This window comes from Lytechinus variegatus, chromosome 11 (assembly GCF_018143015.1).
Source record: "Lytechinus variegatus isolate NC3 chromosome 11, Lvar_3.0, whole genome shotgun sequence".
Lineage (NCBI taxonomy): Eukaryota > Metazoa > Echinodermata > Echinoidea > Temnopleuroida > Toxopneustidae > Lytechinus > Lytechinus variegatus.
This window is the reverse complement of record NC_054750.1, coordinates 10,266,722-10,278,808: the sequence shown is the minus strand read 5'-3', so window position 1 is coordinate 10,278,808 and position 12,087 is coordinate 10,266,722. Positions and strand designations below refer to the sequence as shown.

Here is a 12,087-nt window from a genome sequence, read left to right as displayed (position 1 = left end):
TGCTTAAGTTATTGCAGGGGGAAACTGTACATGAATTTTATTCGTATATGGAAAGCTATTGCAGTTTATGCAGTCATAATCTAATAGATAGATAGATAGATAGATAGATAGATTTTATACTTCTTTCTAACATTAAAAAGATACATGTTACTATTATGGAATAAAGAACGAGAGGATCAAACTCTGAGCATTATTAATCATATTTAAAGAGTCATGTTGAGATCACACTTCGATCTTTAATTGATACCAAACAGAATCGATTTATGACCAAATATATGTTATCTAAGTATATATGGAAAATAAATCAGTACAGTAACAAAAGGAAATGAAACAACTCTTAATATATGTAAAAAAAATCAAAACTGACAGTTAAAGTGTAAAACTAAGTCATAACACTATTGAAGCTGTTAAATAATTGCTTAAGTTATTGCAGGGGGAAACTGTACATGAATTTTATTCATATATGGAAAGCTATTGCAGTTTATGCAGTCATAATCTAATATATACATATGTGTGTGTGTGTGTGTGTGTGTGTATGATTTGTTTGAATATATAAATCTCTTCATGAAGATGGAATAAAATGCTCTCAATCTGTATTTACTTGGCTTTGTCTTCATGGTTTTTAAACTTCGGTTTCTACTATTAGATTTTATTGTCTGAACTAAGTTGATAGAATGGTCATAGATATTTTTATTGGCCGAGAGAGAGGGAGAGAGATAACATAAACCAATAAAGGAAATGACATCGCTTATCAACTAAATGTTTTTCCAGTGTAAGCTTCCATGTTGCAAACTCACTGCTCTCTATGACGTATAAAAATTTGATCATTAATTGAAACAATACTTTCACAACTACAGTGTGTCATTAAAAGCATACTAGGGCACTAGAAATGGTAACTATTAACGTTATAAATCAAGTTGGCTTCTGTTATTTGAATCAGAATATTTCTCACGGATTTTATCTATTTTCAAGCATCTCTATTCTGAGCAACCAGTTAATGACTTTGTTGATGTTAGCCTAGTAAATAAAGGCATTCCGTTGAGGCGGAAAGATTTGATTGTAAAAACTTGTAACTAGTTCCATTCATTGAGAGTATCGTGGCGTATTGGTGCGTGCGTAGTATTAAGATACCAGTTCATCCGTCTAACGCCAAATCGAGAAGAGTGTGTGTATGTGTGTGTGTACTCTTGCTCTGAGATTCGTATGGAAAATACCAATACATCTATCTGTGTGTGTATCGCATTTTGTATGTGATTCGCTCTACATGGGAATCTTCCACATATCTATTCTAAGAGGCGTGGTATATACTCGAATATAACCGGCGTTTCTCAAGATTGTCAACGCATCCCATTTGGTAAGTAACATCTTTATTCTCACATTGATGAGCAAAATTATCCAACACTGATTCATGGATTTATTATCTACCATGTTTATTTGATTGATAGATAGGTGCCAAAACATAACTTTGATTGATGCTTTTGTGCAGAGGACTATGTGTACACGTGCTTTCAGCGTGCAGTTATATGTACTTTTTTCATCTCTGTCAGAGGCGCCCTGGGTTTCCTGCGTGATATGCATGTATTATATATTATCGGGTTCAGTCTGAAGTTTAAAACATCAAGTGTAACGCTATGCATTTATATATATATATATTTGTGTGTGTGTGTGTGTGTATGTATATATATTTGACTTTGTTTTATATCATGCGAGGTTAATTATATATAATGTATACCTTTTCATCTTTTATACTTCATTAATTTAATTTCTATACCACTATATATATTTATGTATGTCCACTTTAAGGCTTTAAGTTATCAATCGAGGTTATGATTACAAAAATACTATAATAAATTTATTTAGAACTATATTTTGACCTGCATGCTGTATAGCCACTGATGTTTATAAAAACGCTATAAACGTATACGATGGCTTCGCACGAGAACTCATTCTTGTGAGGGCTTTTTATTTCGCCTTTATCAAAAGCAGAGAATATCTTGCGATGTAAACTAGAGCTTAGTTGCTGGATTGCTCATGCGTATATAATACCCTGTATACCATTCCAGTGTGTAGAATGTATAATCGTGTAACTTCCCATGTGTACCAATTCCTACCCTACTGTCTTTGAATACGTTAACAATCACGCACTGATATCATTGAAATAACTTTTGCGTAAAATACGGAGAAACCACAATTTTCCATGGTAACGCGATAAAGGAAATGATGACCAATACTAGAAACACGATTAACTATTCTGTTTCACGGTGATTCCAGCAGTAGATTCCTGTAACATTTACGTGTGCATTTCCTTCCTGTAATTATAATAGCGAAAGAAGACCAGTAATAACACTCAAAAGACACAGTTAATGATTGCGTGAACCTTAATAGAACTGTAGCTTTCAATATTATACTTTCGGGTTTATATATATATATATATATATATATATATATATATATATATATATATATATATATATATATATATATATATATATATATATATATATATATATATATATATATATATATATATGTATATGTATATTCTACATGTATATACATGTACATGTATTCATTTCTATAGCACGTACCGAAATTGCACGATTGAATTAATGTGTGAGTCATATATCTAAAGTTAGCATTGAGTGTTTAAAGCACTGTACTGGACATTGAAAACGACTGGTCCTTCCATTGCTTCAGTGCAAAACGAAGTATATTCATTCATTCATCCACTGAAGGGCAGAGGGCTAGAGGCACGAACATGATGACTCAATATAATCAAAGAAGAGCACTCCAGTTTAAACAGGCTCAAAATTCTTCCTTTGCTCAGTCATAAGATCGTATACATTCTCGCGATTACAAAAGAGTTTAAAATCAAAGGTGCATCTCCTCCTCCTCTCCACAAGAGATGGATGGAATTCACTCTTGCAGTCCACTTACATGTACCCGTCGTAGCAGGGATATAAGCACATGTTGAAAACACATTATTTGGTAATTTTTGGACTCCCCAGAAAATTAATAGGGGAAGGCGGGATAAGTTGAGCATAGGGGCAAGTTGAGCCACCACCCCCTGGCCAATAATGAATGAGTCAGACATTGTGGTGGTGTCATGTATTGAAGACCTATTACATAACCCTTAACCCCACCACATTGTTTTCAACTTCGAAACAAAGAGTTTTTTTTTTAGAGGGAAAAATATAAATTTCAGCCAAAATTTTTTTTTAAAAAGGTGTGAAATAGATCCGTGCTTTTTGCCCACACACGTCTTTAGATATAATAAAGAAATAAGGACAACATTGTTAATCCAGGTATGGGTTCTCATTCTTGTCATAGTCTTTTAAATGATTGATGCATAAGAAATGCGTGGATGTGTAAAATATCGCATTAAGTTAACAATGGGGTAATTTGAGCAAGCCAACATACATGTGTAGGGCAAGTTGAGCAATGGTAATTCTTATGGTAATGTATAATAAAACAAACAAACTTTAAAAAGCCTTTGATATGCAGGCAGAAAGGAGCAAATTCACATGACAGTTCTTTTACTTTTAGAGGATGTTAGTATTTATAGAGAATTAGCAAGTGAAAAAATGACATGCTGGTTCTTCCCGCTTACATTTTGTACATAGTTTTTGTGGTTCAACTTACCCCACAGATGGGACAAGTTGAGCCATTTGACATCGTTTTTTCAAAGGTCACAATGACTTTCAGTGTGGGGTAGAATATTATAAATAGGTGAAAAATGTTTCCCAAGATGCAAAATGCAAAAAGTGTCACAATTTACCCCCGCCTTCCCCTACCTATTGGGCTCAGTAATTAGAATGATTTTCTGGTTATATGATTATTATGCGCGTTCGATTAAGATGGAAATGGATATGAAAATTCGTTTTCACCAAAGGTTGTCCCTATATTATATAATAAAGTTTAATTTGAGAGAATGACAAACGATAAGTATATTGTATATTTTGTACACTGTTGTACGATGCTCAAAACGAACTAAATCGAGGGTATTGTATCGGAAGGATGTAAATAGAGCGATTATAACATAGTCATTAATGTTAATTTCCCCAAGTGACTTATAGTACTTGCTCCGAAACGAAAGTCCAAGGGAAATGTATGCAAATAATGCACGTCATCGCGGGCATTAGAAAGAAATATATGCACGAGGTACATTGGATCAGTTCTAACATGTTATAAAAGTAACGTTTTGTTATATGCTAATGCATGAACAAAATGTCGCGTATTATGAAACACAAGTATAATGATGTTGCTCCTTATTATTACAAAAAACATCCTCACCTTAAAACCACATGTCCGGGTAATCATGGTAATAGAACTATTCATTAGTATACTATGAGTCATTAGTACAATTAAGTCATTAGCACATTTTCCTATCTAAAACATAATCATGCTGACCGATGATGTGATAGATTTCCATCAATCATTTGATTTTATATCCATACTATCATTTTATAATTACTATTTTCGCTGCTTCCCTATCCATCTGTCCATTTCTTGCTGCTAAAATCCCCGAGGGTGTATTAATTTATTACTTTCAAATAACAGTTTTTGTGGTGGTCACACTATGTACATTGTCATGACATGCAAAAACGAATAAATAAATGACTAAATGAATAAACAAACAAATGAATAAATAAATAAATAAATAAATAAAGGAATAAATAAATAATTGAATAAATGAATAAATAATTGAATAAAAGAATGAATAAATAAATTATTGAATAAATATACGATGTAAATTCAACAGCGGATCTCCTTTATGAGGACTGTACATGTTGTAAAATCAGTATAAGGTCTCTTAACCTGGTTACAATAAAGCCGTTCTCATAAATTTAGCTTCAAAATATTGAACCAGCAATTAACTGTGTAAAGAAAAGTCAATTTTATTCTGTGTTTAGAAAGATGATTTTCATTTGTTTCGCATGCATAATTTATCGATCTATGTATACGATTACTTGAAGAGCATGACATTTTCTCTCTTTTTAGCACTAGTTTTTATTGAGCTTATGGCCAATCATCTAGGCCTACATGTATATTTTCCCCATTTCTATTGGATTTTTTTTTGGGGGGGTGAGGGGGAGGGTATATGTATACTTAGTTCACGAAAATTATACGAATCATATACAAATATGGATGGATCTACTATAGTCTTTAATAGCTTGTGTGATGTAGATTACCTAATGTCAATAAAGTGATTATTTAGGGAGAAAACTAAAAAACGAAGCATGCATGCATGGAGAAGGAATCTTTCATCTCGAATGGGAGCATGTATAGCTCAATCATCCAATAGCGTTGTGCAAATTTAATTTGATGCGGACTTCTGTGCCATTCTATGTTTTTTTTTCTTGTTCTAAAAATACAACTAAACGGGCAATTTATATTTCCTTGGAGTAGATACAAGATATATTAAAAACAAGTTATTTTCTCTTAACCAATTAAACTTCTCATTCAACAATGACAAAGCGACAATTTGGGGTTGGATATTAGAATGAAAATTAAGGGAATGAAAAGCTCTTTTTCAAAATTTTATCAAACAAGATCTTTTCTCTCTCCTACCCACACGTATTTTCCAAAAAGTAAAAATTTGTAATTCGGACAAACTTATTTAAGGTTAGAAGTACAGAGCTACACTTTGTAGCATCGCTCTCTCGTTCGGAGATATTTTGGACCCCACGTGTAAAAACTATAGTAAAAATAATCTTTAAGTGAATTCATTAGTTCTTTATAATATTTTGAATGGCAGAAGAGCGTTATACTGGCCCATATCTTCAGTAATGTTGTGCGTCAATGAAAATATATAGGTATCACCCAGGCGCTATCTTGAGTATAAGAGTAAACATGCTTACCATTTTTATGCCATGAACGTGTAAGGAGTTAGCTAATTGACATTTCTCTCCGGTTCTGCTTCTTTGCTGATGTTTTAAGTTAAAGATGATTGCCAGTATTGTACTTGGAAATGGAAGGAGAGAGAGGTCACATTTGCTCTATACGGCGTTTTAACATTTATTTGTACCAGCTATATATACATACTTTGTGGTTTGAATAAAACGGCTGTTTTCGACTCGCCGTGTACGGTCGCTGTAGATCAAAATGTGACCGAGTTATTAGAAAGAAAGAAGAGAGAAGGAGAGAGAAGGGGGTTGAGGGGGAGAGAGGACCGAGAAGAACCAATATCTTGAAGAATAAAGTTAAACACTGAGAACATTGTGGTATTACGATCAGAAATATAAGCACATTTTATCACTCGATATTGTGTTCAAATATTTTCTGTCAAACGGCATGCAATGCAACCATCTTGAGCATAACCAAAATAGTCATGATATATGAGACAGAAATAGAGGCAATATAATATCACATAACCTTGCGGCACATGATATTCATAATAAAGGTATTCTCACAAGGTCTCCCCTTTCTCTTTTTATTATTATCGCATATGCAGTTCAATCGCCTGAATGAAGATGACGTCACAATTTGTCACGCTTGTGATAGCGGTAATCGTCTGCTCTTTCGCAGTCGTGAATGCACAAAACAATACAGGTAAGTGCCTACTATTATTTTTCCCAGAGGAGGGGGGGGGGGTGCAAAGCATTGTAAAATGTCACAGAATTTATTCTTTTATTAGAAGATTACATCATAAATTCATTTCAAATTTTTCAAGTTCGTTTAGATCGTTAGAATAGATAAAAACGAACCCTATATGAATTTGTTATGATAAAACTATCCTGTGTTTGGTTGCTTATACTTGTGTTATAAATGACAGTGTTCTTCATATTTCATATGCGTGTGACTGTGTATCGCTCATTGATGGCTGGAAGGGTGAGAGAATAATAAAGGCGGGAGACAGTGGGGAGCGGCATAGCCGTGACTTTTCTTAAAAGTCCGTGCAACTCGGTTTGATATCAATATTAATTTACTAGGAAATTTATTAGATATCTCTCAAAAAAATTGATGGAAAAGATATTGTTTATTTCATTATGCACAAATAAATAACAATGCCCTGGTATTTCGAACAGGCACAATAATGTTGTATTGTATAATATTGTTTACATTCGAATGACTGCACAGTCAGCTTATTTTTCATAAAAATAAGGAAAATGAAGGGAGTGTAAAGCGAACAGAACACTGAAATAGGCTCGTGGAAAACATGTCTGCTTGTGGAAAGAAAATAATTTCAACATATTTTCTTCATCACAACAATAGCCATTGTGATTTGCACTGTGGTTAATGCACAAATAAAATTAATACGAGGTCAGCCGTGGTGACAGCTAGTGTGCACAGAAGACACCAAAAGAGGCGGATCCAGCTTTGTCCATGGGGGGGGGGGGGGTGAGGCGCGAAAAAAAACAGTCCACGATCGCCTCTTCTAAAACCAAAGCAGGGTGCAGGTAGTCATATATCAATTACTATAGTAGTCAAAATAATAATGCAACCTCAAAGCCCGAGCTATTTTTTTTATAATGACCCCAAAAAGGGACTTTTTAGGAACTTTTCAGAAATTCATGAACAGAATACCTAACACTATAAGCAAATGATATAGGGCAAAGGGAAAGTTCTGCATAAAGTGACCTGCAAATAGGACAATTTTAAGGACTGTAATGTACAAAAAAAATCAAGAACAGGACAATTTTCTCCCTATGATATTGTGCTCGCGAAGCGCGATGTTAAGTTTTCTGGTATAATGACCTAAAAATGAAACAATTCAAGCATATTTTGTTTTCGAGAACATGATACATATCTCATTGGACAAAATAATGCGAGCATAATGAGCGAATCTTATTGGTTACGACTTAAAAATATTTAAATACATTTTGTTGTTAGCATGAATTCGTTAGAAATCTTGATCGCTAACATTCGCATCTTCCTCCTCCTCTTCCTCCTCCTCATCCTTCTTCTTCTTCTCCTCCTCCTCATCCTTCTTCTTCTTCTCCTCCTCCTTCTTCTTCTTTCTCGCCCCCTTGCGCCGCTAATAGGGAGGGGGTGGCATGCTTCGCCCATTGGATCCGCTTGATACTTTCAGTGACCTTTTAGCATGTTTAGTGATATCAATCAAGCAATCGATCGAATAAAAGAACGTGTCATAATTTTATCCTATTTGATCAGACGTATGCCCTTTTATTGAACTTCATGACGATTGTTATTTAGACCCTTAGTCACCCTATAATCATATCGATAAAATAACTGCCACAGATATATCTACAGGTCACCCCTGCGTCAGATAATGGAAGCCATTTGAAAAAGGGACCTCTTGATGTGCAACTGATTCCAGTAGAAAACTCAGTCTTTTATTTATAAAAAAAAAACCCACAGCATTTAGATGATAGATTAAAAATGCACTAAATCTGCCTGGTTAAGTGTTTGTTGATATATTTCAGTACAGCTAGGGGTCGATATTGCATTTATTTGTCTTTGTATAATATATAGGCCAACATGAAATGTAAATTATATATCTGAAAAGCAATGGCGACATTTACAGCCCTGTGAGACATGATGTTCAGATAGCAGGTTTATAACCTGTGAGATTACAAAGATATAAAAGATCATCTCACCAACCAATTACCAGAAAAGATTTAGCTTCCCTCATTTGCCTATATATAATTCATCACAATTATATGAATACATTTCCCCTTTATTATTAGATTCGAGTAATGCTACCGATGGCCCAAGCCCGGTAACGCCACCCCCTTCGACCCCCCGACCACCCGTTTCATCGGCACCCCCTCCCAATGAAGGGACTACGGCAGCAGCAGGCACTGTTACATATGCACCTGTAGACGGAGACGATGGCAATGATACGGACGGCGATGGTGATGGTGATGGTATGGAGGGCGACGGCGATATGGACGGACATAAAGGAAAAGATGATGACGATAAAGACGGAGGTATATATTTAAACGTCTTTGACATCGTAAATTGCGTGACAAAACTAAATGAATTTGTCAAGATTTCTAAACACAGGTCTGCTTTAACATTTTAACCTCTAATCACGAAAAGGCAAATTATATGTTTTTCATATTTAAGTTTTCATTGAAATAAATCATCAAAAATCACGTTACTTACAAAGGATTTACATGATTAAATCACGGAACATAAAAAGAAGAATATATTTTTAATGGATTTACTATTGTCAAATCCAGAAAGCGAATAGGGGGTGCTTCATAAAACATCTTTCCAGTGATTTTATCTGATAAATTCTCTCTCCAATCAGATGTAAGGATCTCACTGTAGTTTATAAACTTATTTGTTTCATGATATACTCATCCGATCCTTTATCGCATTTTAAATACAATCAAAATCGATACTTTTTAGTAGATATATCAGTTTATGTATGCAAAAAAGAGATTTTCTTGTATAGCCCATGCAATGAGTAGCAATATCAATATTTGTCTTCTTTTTTTTTATTATTTATCTAACAGCCAGTGGACTGTATACAGTAAAATGCAAATATTGATGATGAATGCATTGTGTGTGTGTTTTCTTGACTTTGATGTAGGTGGATTGAATGATGGTCAAATAGCTCTTGCCATTCTTGCAACTTTACTTATTTTGGGAGCTTTGGGGACCTTTTTTGGACTGTGTTACTGGAAATACAGGGGGTAAGTATATATCAATCACTATGGATTTCATATTTTATTTGTTTAGCATTAGAGGTTTAAGATTAATCCACTTTGTCTATTCTCTGTGATAATTTTTTATTCAAATTCAATTCCTATTGTTTTTTTTCTAATTATGGGGTTTCGATTTAACTCATTAAATTTAAAATCAAAATCCAGTATTTTAGTGTTCACTAACCCTAGCCGATCCCGATTTATATTAAATCTATGATATGTATAGTGTAGGCCTATATTCGTCAATAAATCACAATGTTGGCAGTCAATAAAATAATGTCAATCACCAATCAAAATAATTCTTTGTTGCATGCACCTAATGTTCAGCACATACACTGTTGACCAATCAGAATGGTTTGTTGATACATCCAATAATTGTATTTAAATATGTGTGCCGCGCGACGTCCAACTTTTTGACAAGGAGTTTCAATCATCATGTAGAGATTCTGGACACCACAATATTCTGGCGAAGTCCAGTGATATTCTCCTTACGATTTAAAATAAAAATCTCATCCGATTGCATAAAATATTCTTAAATCAGTACTAGCTCCACAAAGAAACAAAATGTTTTTATCTCTCAGATGATCTTATAAGGTATATATTTTATTTTTTTTCTCCCTCTCTCTGTTCTATTTCCTTACAGAACTTCATACGTCACGGTAACATCAGAGACGACATACAAGCAATAGCACCAACCCTGTCCCCTTATTATTCAACAATTTCAGTATATTATGGTATCACGTGTAGCAATAACGTCATCAATAAAAAGCAGATCTATTTGGTCAATCTATACGTTGTACATTAAAGCGTCTTTCTGTACTCATTCAATACAAGATAAGTTGCCTTGCGATAAACGGAACATTTCCAATTTAAGTTGGGAGATTAGAAAACCGAAAGCGTTCCAATCATTTTTTTACCTGATGTTCTTGTATGTCCGCCAGCAGTGACCGTTGTTTCTAATTTCTTTACATTGCTAATTTGCAACGAGGGAGCCAAAATAAAAAAAAAAAATGAATTGAAAATGTTAATATGATAGGAGTTAGAAGTCAATCTTTTTTCAATCTTTTTTTTGGTCCACAAACACAGTCGTATAGATCGATAAGAGTTTGGAGTTTATACGACAATTTTCGTTGGAACGGTCTATGTGTTTGTTAAAGTGCTGGTTGGTCAGCTGAAATGGTTGTTGATACAGCAACTCCTAATCGGTATTGCTGGCTGGAAAGTTTCATCTATTACTTCGGCAACTTCAATGTAACATCATTTCAACTCAAAAGGGTAAAGGTGGCTCTTTCACAGTCATAAACGATAACGTGACAGATCGACTTATTAATTTCTTGATATTCATATCAATACATTCGTATGGGAACTCAGAGCTGGGGCCTTTAGTGTGAAATAATTTAAGTGTTCGCCAAATATGGCAGTTGCGATTCCCTTACGATTTAAGAGCTGTTATAACTCTACTTTCTGCTAATTTACACTTAACTTTTCATAATATTGTGGAGTTCACGATGATTATCTCTTATGTATTCCGAATTAAAACAAAGAGGCTTGTTGTACTTATTAATATTATATTATTAAAATAGTGTTGAATGCGGCCTTTTAAGTATTTCTCATCAATTCAATATTTTATGATGATATTAGCCGTAGTTGTTTCGTCGGGTAGAAACTGACTTTTGAATTACATATGATAAAAAACAAACAACAAAAGTCCATGTACCATGTTTGTAGCAATATTTTGTGTCTATGTTGAGCGGTGAATGAATTCATTGCTATAATGCAATTTGATACAACACGGTGCTGTGTATACCATAAATATATATTGGTTATAATCAAACTATATTTCTATGGTGTAGACCTATTTCTTGGCATTTGTGGAATCTTTTGCAAGCAGGCGCCAAACTACATCATTACGATTGTTTTGTGCCTGTAAACACCCTAAATTTAAAAAGAGTAATAAAATGGCGGGAAAAGTGTGGTATTTTACAGAGAAAAATCAGATGCCTTGGGTCATGTGTTTTAAGAAGCGAATGGTTGAAGTCCAACTTTCGTAAACTCTGGTCGGCAGAAGCAAAAATATAATTAAAAAATAGCTTTTGGATATGATACAGTATGACGCTTTCAAACCTTAATTTATCTTTAAAGCACACCCCAAAAAAAAGCAGATACTAAGTGAATGGAGCGTGATAGTCACAATGTTGGATTTCGTTGTTTGCGAGAAACTAATCTTTCACGAAATTTTGATAGACGTCGTAGTACAATTACATTCATTTTGTCATCACATCATTGTTCCTTACATTTAGTTTTTGTATTTTTATGAAAGTTGTTTCCTGAATAAAATGTATGTCCGGTTTTTACACTAGGTTGTGTTGAAAATATGATATTTGTAGTTTATTAGTTTAAACATGCAGACGTACGATGTGTTAAAACGGTGCACCGGCTTCAAGCTTGATCGAACAAAACAGTAAAT

General features: G+C 34.0%; 1 protein-coding gene across 1 annotated transcript; it reads left to right on the top strand.

Moving 5' to 3' along the window:
- The first annotated feature begins 1,123 nt into the window (after nt 1–1,123).
- Nucleotides 1,124–11,916, top strand: LOC121423610 (lateral signaling target protein 2 homolog). Its single transcript, XM_041618992.1, has 5 exons — nt 1,124–1,354; nt 6,455–6,552; nt 8,652–8,894; nt 9,506–9,608; nt 10,264–11,916. The coding sequence occupies exons 2-5, from the start codon at nt 6,468–6,470 to the stop codon at nt 10,307–10,309; spliced, it is 477 nt and encodes a 158-aa protein (XP_041474926.1). The 5' UTR covers nt 1,124–1,354; nt 6,455–6,467; the 3' UTR covers nt 10,310–11,916.
- The last annotated feature ends 171 nt before the right edge of the window (nt 11,917–12,087 follow it).